This window comes from Triticum urartu, unplaced genomic scaffold, assembly GCF_003073215.2.
Source record: "Triticum urartu cultivar G1812 unplaced genomic scaffold, Tu2.1 TuUngrouped_contig_6648, whole genome shotgun sequence".
In the NCBI taxonomy this organism is placed as follows: domain Eukaryota; kingdom Viridiplantae; phylum Streptophyta; class Magnoliopsida; order Poales; family Poaceae; genus Triticum; species Triticum urartu.
The window spans coordinates 5,184-10,529 of record NW_024117426.1 but is presented as its reverse complement, the minus strand read 5'-3'; the positions used below and the strand labels follow the sequence as shown (position 1 = coordinate 10,529).

The window sequence follows — 5,346 nt, the reverse complement described above, 5'->3', positions numbered from 1 at the left end:
GGAGGAGAAGACGAAAAATGATCCATGATCCTCCGCCGTCGCCTGCGGCTGTGTGGTAGCAGTCGTGTCCTGTGGTTACAGGAGTCACCGAGGCAGGTTTGTGCACGTGCCGCGAGCAGAGCACGAACACGCGGGCGCGAGGCCGGCCCAGCTGCGGGCGGGCGGGCCCAGTTTGTGGCACGATGCTCGCCGCGGATTTGAAGGCCTCCTGCTTCGGGAACAGGCAAACATGTATGGCCTGCCCCCTTCCCTGGCACGTCCTCCTACCAGAATGGATCCAAAAAATCGCATCCAAACTCTCTTGCTTCTGCTACTTGTACAGAAGCACAAGCTCCAGACCAAGATACGAATGTGGACCTACACTGTTCTGCATAATGCACTGAGTTTTATTCGCAATACAAAATTACACTGACAAGTTTAGGATCGAAAAGGAAATTCAGAATGAGGAGTTGAGCGTTTCCAGGTTTAGTGCCTCTCAACTCAACTCAACAGGCTTCTCAGCAATCTTGCTGCCTTACCAAAGCTTGATAAGATTCTAGTGCACCCTGTCTACGAAGATTCAACACGAAAGACTACATGTCAAAGAGAAAAGAGAGACACAGGTCATCATTCAGAAAGTGCATTGGGTAGATCCGTAGTGGCGCGAATCATCTTTGCAGCGAAGGTGACTTATGCAGCGACCGCAGCTTTGCCATTCTTAGCTGCTTCTCCCTCGGCTTTCTTAGCTTCCCTGTCCTGATCCTTCTTCTGTGCCCTTATCATCGCACGTCTTGCCCGGGGGCGCATCTCACGCACTTGCCGTGGCGGCATGACGAAAGGCTCGAGAGGCCGGTCGTGAAACGGATGCTCGCCTTCAGCAAATATCCTCAGCTTACGATCCCTATCCTGGAGAGTCAAAAGCAGGAGGTGTTAACTGAGTATACCATCATAAAACTAGTGCGTGTTAAATGGTAATTTCAAAACGAACTTCAGAAATAATTAAAAAAAATCTGATCATGCACCATGAACAGATTGGTTAACTTCGTAAACTTACCACGCAAACTAGACACGAGTAACATAGTGCATATGGGCGAACTTCTCTCTTGACTTTTGCTTATGTTATACAGACTGACATGTCATGGCTCAGCGTATAATAAGAACAATAGCATTATCACCAGTTCATGGCGCATGGTAAAAGTGCACGGTCTATAACAGGGTAACTGTTATTCTAGTTAATACGTACTCCCTCCGTTCCAAATTAGTTGACTTAGATTTGTCTAGATACGGATATATCTAGACATGTTTTAGTGTTAGATACATCCGTATCTAGATAAATCCAAGTCAACTAATTTGGAATGGAGGGAGTAGAAGATTCAACACGAATATGCATACAGAAATCCAACTTACAGAGTATTCTGGTAGCAATTAAAGCTAGCATATAATCTTGAACCAGAAAAAAAGATGAACCTATGACCAATCCTTATAAACAAATAGAAATGAAATTTCACTTACATCACGCAATTTATTGCGGGGAAGCATGCGCATGACAGCTTTACGGATCACTTCAGTTGGGTCTTTTGCCATCTGGTCCTTGAGCTTTCTTTCCTTGAGATGGCCAATATACCTATTGGGGAAATGGCAAAATGCACATGAAACTATGACAGAAGAAACTTAATATAATGATACCATCATACCAAATAAGGTATAAAAAAGTATTTGCTAGAATTACTAACCCTGTATGCCAGTAGTAAATTTTGTCAGTCATTTTTCTTCCTGTAACACAGATATCTTTCGCATTAAGAACAATACACATGTCTCCAGCTTCCACATGAGGTGCATAGGTTGGCTTGTCCTTGCCTTGAAGCACAACAGCTATTTGGGATGCCAACCGTCCAAGTACCTATCACATAGACAAAGCAACTTACTGCATAACCAAATATTTTGACCTGGGCAAATCCTCATAACTGAAACAAACAGAAGAATTCTGACCTGGCCCTTTGCATCAAAAACACGCCACCGCAACCCTTCTAAATCAATTCTCCTCAACCCTGCAAGTGCTTTCTGCGCAGTTCAAAAAAGAAACATGTGTTAGTACCACTGTGCTAGTAATTCACATATTGGCACCATGGTTTGAATACTGCATTCATGCTGTTCAAACTATAGGCTGGATGCAGGAAAGATTCATACTGGGTAGAGTTATTTCAGGATTTCAATTGCAATGTTAGTTTCATTTTTCAGTGAGAGCCAAACTATAGCTGGATGCAAGAAAGATTCGTACTGGGTAGTTATTAGAGGATTTCAACTGCAGGCTACTTTCGTTTTTCAGGGAGGATCAAAGGGTTGCAGCTTCTTTCTGTCAATCCAATATAATCTTTGACCAACAATAACATACTCTTCCAAAACAATATATGGAAGTTAGGTAACATATTTTGCACCTTTCCATGAACAAGTTACTAAATATGTACTGCGAATTCAGTGGTGAAATGAGTGCACTAACAAACAATCAAAGAATGCCCTAACGAAAAATCAAAGAATGCACCTTTCCATGAACAAGTTACTACATGTACTGCGAATTCAGTGGTGAAATGAGTGCACTAACAAACTAATATCTCATTTTAACTTCAGAGTACGATATACTCCCTTCGTCCCAAAATAAGTGTCTCAACCTTAGTATAACTTTGTACTAAAGTTATTACAAAGTTGAGACTAAAGTTAGTACAAAGTTGAGACACTTATTTTGGGACGGAGGGAGTATGAAATCATTTCACAGAAGTCGGCAGAGGAGGAGGACAAGAATCTGGAGGTAGACGAGGGCAAGAGGTTGGAGGATGAGGAGGACAAGAATCCGCAAGGGAGGAGGGCAAGAAGCCGGTCGTCAAGGTACAGGTCTGATCCTTGCTGAATCTTGATGATAACTTCTCAGCTAGAACCTATGAATGTTCTCACCAGTTTGAGGAACCCTTGTGTTTCCTGTAGTGTGTGTTTGTTAACGGAATTTTGAATTGGAGAGATTGCTGTGGTTGCTTCCAATGCTTGCAATGAGCTTTAGGTAAATGTTAGAGCTGTTGAATTTGGTTTGCCACAAGCAAGCATAGACTGCAACTATGATACTAATCTTTCGTCAGTGTAAAACTGTCTGCACTTAACAGCAAGGATCTCCAAGAATCCAGTTACCATCTGTTCTGTTTCTTCTCAGAACACAACACAAAGTACCAGCACTGCAAGACAATCACCAACAGATCACTTGGGCAAAATATTTACAACTCCTCGACGGTTCTGATTCTCTTCTTGTGCGCATAGTATTATCATTTTCCCTTTCTTTAACCAGAAGCATTTATAAGCTTAGCTCCGGAAAGGTAACCAGAAGCTTATTATCCCAATGAAGCTGGCAGTATTTGTTGATGTACTAATTGTGAGGAACGGAAGCTCTCGTCAGAAGAACCACATTGGTTTCCTGTCTTGTTCACGGGAAGCCATGTTGCTGTGTTAATGTTAGTGAGTAGTGACTGCTTGTTATTGGTCATGTAGCAGGCATAGCAGCAGCCGGATGGTGTCAAGAGTACCCACCTCCTGGTTGAAGCAGAGGCGACGGTACATGAGGACTACGATGCCAACATCAACAAGGGACTGGTCTGGTTGTCTCGCGATTTTGCGGTTTAGTATGTGTTCTCTCATAGATTTAAGTTGTAAATTTGGTCAGTGTTTGTGTAAAGAAACTTCCTTTGTACTCACTCCGTCCGAAAAAGCTTGCCCCAAGCTTGTTCCTCAAATGGATGTATCTAGCACCAAGTTAGTGCTAGATACATCCATTTGAGGGACAAGCTTTTTCGGACGGAGTGATACAACTCAGGTTGAGCTGAAGAACAATATGATTTAAGTTGTGAATTTGGTCAGATCTGTGTAAAGAAATTTGCTTGGTACAGCTCAAGTTGAGCTGAAGAAAAATATGATATATGATCAAACATTGTGAGGTCATTAATCTTACAATTAATCAGTGGTTAAAAGACTCATGTTCAAATCCAGAATTACTTGAGATGAATTGACCTAGTAATAACACAATTAATTAGCATGATACTATACGGCCAGTGTCATGCCTAACCTTGTTCGTTGAGCTTAGATAGTTAGAGACAGAGAGCCTGATTGTACCGCCGCTCATGATAAAGATGCCGCTAGTGATGAGAAATGCACTGGCTGTTGTGGTATTCCATTTTCCCTGTACCTCCTTATCTTGTTGAGCCATTTTGTAATATGCACGTAATTATCTGCACTCGTGACTTGGCTTGCAAAATGTAAACAATAACACGATGGGATAAAAACACTCAAGAAAATTAAGTACTGTATATCAGATTAGTCATGGGTAGCAGTTGGCTTGATTTGCCCTGGATTAATGCTAGCAACCGAGAATAATGAATAAGTATTCGAATCGTTCACAGTAGCCAACAATGAATGTTTGATTTGATTTGCGCGTGCACAGTAGGTCCCAATCAAGTTAATGATTAATTAGGAAGATCGGTGCCTCGAAAGAGAAGTAGTGACTCACCTTCAGGTTTCCGGTGTAGGCCGGCGGTGCAGCGGATTCGGGCGCGGCGGCGGGCGAGGAGGACGAGGGAGGGGAGGCGGCCGGCGGGGCCTTCTGGGAGGAGGAGGAGAGGAAGCGGGAGAGAAGGCGTGGCGAGCGCGCGCTCGCGAACGCCACTTCGTCGTCGTCGTCCTCGGCGGCGGCGGCGAGGTGCTGTGGTGGTTCTCTTGTGTGGTGGGGACGCGGAGCACGGCAGAAAGGCAGTGAAAGGTTTCGCGTTAGGGTTTAAGGCCTTAATGGGCTATTGTTGGGCCACTGGTGCTATTGATGGCCATGAAACTTATTTGTGCCAGTTGAATCTTAAAATATCTCAAAAAAAAAAGTTGAATCTCAAAGTCCCCTAAAAAAGTTGAATCTCAAATAATGTCTCAAAAAAGGTGAATCTCAAAATTTTCTTTTAAAAAAAGTTGAATTTCAAATTCCTTTTTTAAAAAGTTGAATATCAAATTTCTCTTAAAATGTTTAAAAAGGTTGAAAATCTCTTTTTTTGTCTTCCCATGGTCATCTTCCCCAAATCACTCCCAGAAGCAGCTACCCCCAGCCGCGACCGCTTCTACCGCCCCATGGCGCCGGGCCCTGGCGGCGACCTTGAGCCCGCATTCATGGCATAGTTACCGCGGCCACCCGAGAGCTCGAGGGCGTGATAGATGTCGGAAATGAGGCAAGGAAGGGCGGGGACGGCCAGAATCGGCAGTTGGTGGCCACGGCGGTTAACGTGAAACTTCGTTAGCGTCATCATGGACCATCCATCTTTCTATACCCCACCCTCTCGGGAGAAAAATGCTAAA

The 5,346-nt window shown here is 43.7% G+C and overlaps 1 protein-coding gene across 1 annotated transcript; it reads right to left on the bottom strand.

Moving 5' to 3' along the window:
* Positions 1 to 368: 368 nt before the first annotated feature.
* On the bottom strand, positions 369 to 4,250 carry LOC125530908 (50S ribosomal protein L13-like). The gene is made up of 5 exons (XM_048695324.1): positions 4,079 to 4,250; positions 1,969 to 2,040; positions 1,713 to 1,879; positions 1,492 to 1,603; positions 369 to 885 (listed from the first exon to the last, which is right to left on the bottom strand). Exons 1-5 carry the CDS (start codon positions 4,217 to 4,219, stop codon positions 670 to 672), a joined length of 708 nt encoding a protein of 235 aa, XP_048551281.1. The 5' UTR covers positions 4,220 to 4,250; the 3' UTR covers positions 369 to 669.
* Between the last annotated feature and the right edge of the window lie 1,096 nt (positions 4,251 to 5,346).

Coding starts and splice junctions, on each gene's coding strand:
- LOC125530908 (XM_048695324.1), bottom strand. CDS start 4,219: ATGGCTCAACAAGATAAGGAGGTACAGGGAAAATGGAATACCACAACA. Junction 2,041..4,078: donor ATCTAAGCTCAACGAACAAG/GTTAGGCATGAC, acceptor TGAACTGCGCAG/AAAGCACTTGCAGGGTTGAG. Junction 1,604..1,712: donor ATTTACTACTGGCATACAGG/GTTAGTAATTCT, acceptor TTTCCCCAATAG/GTATATTGGCCATCTCAAGG.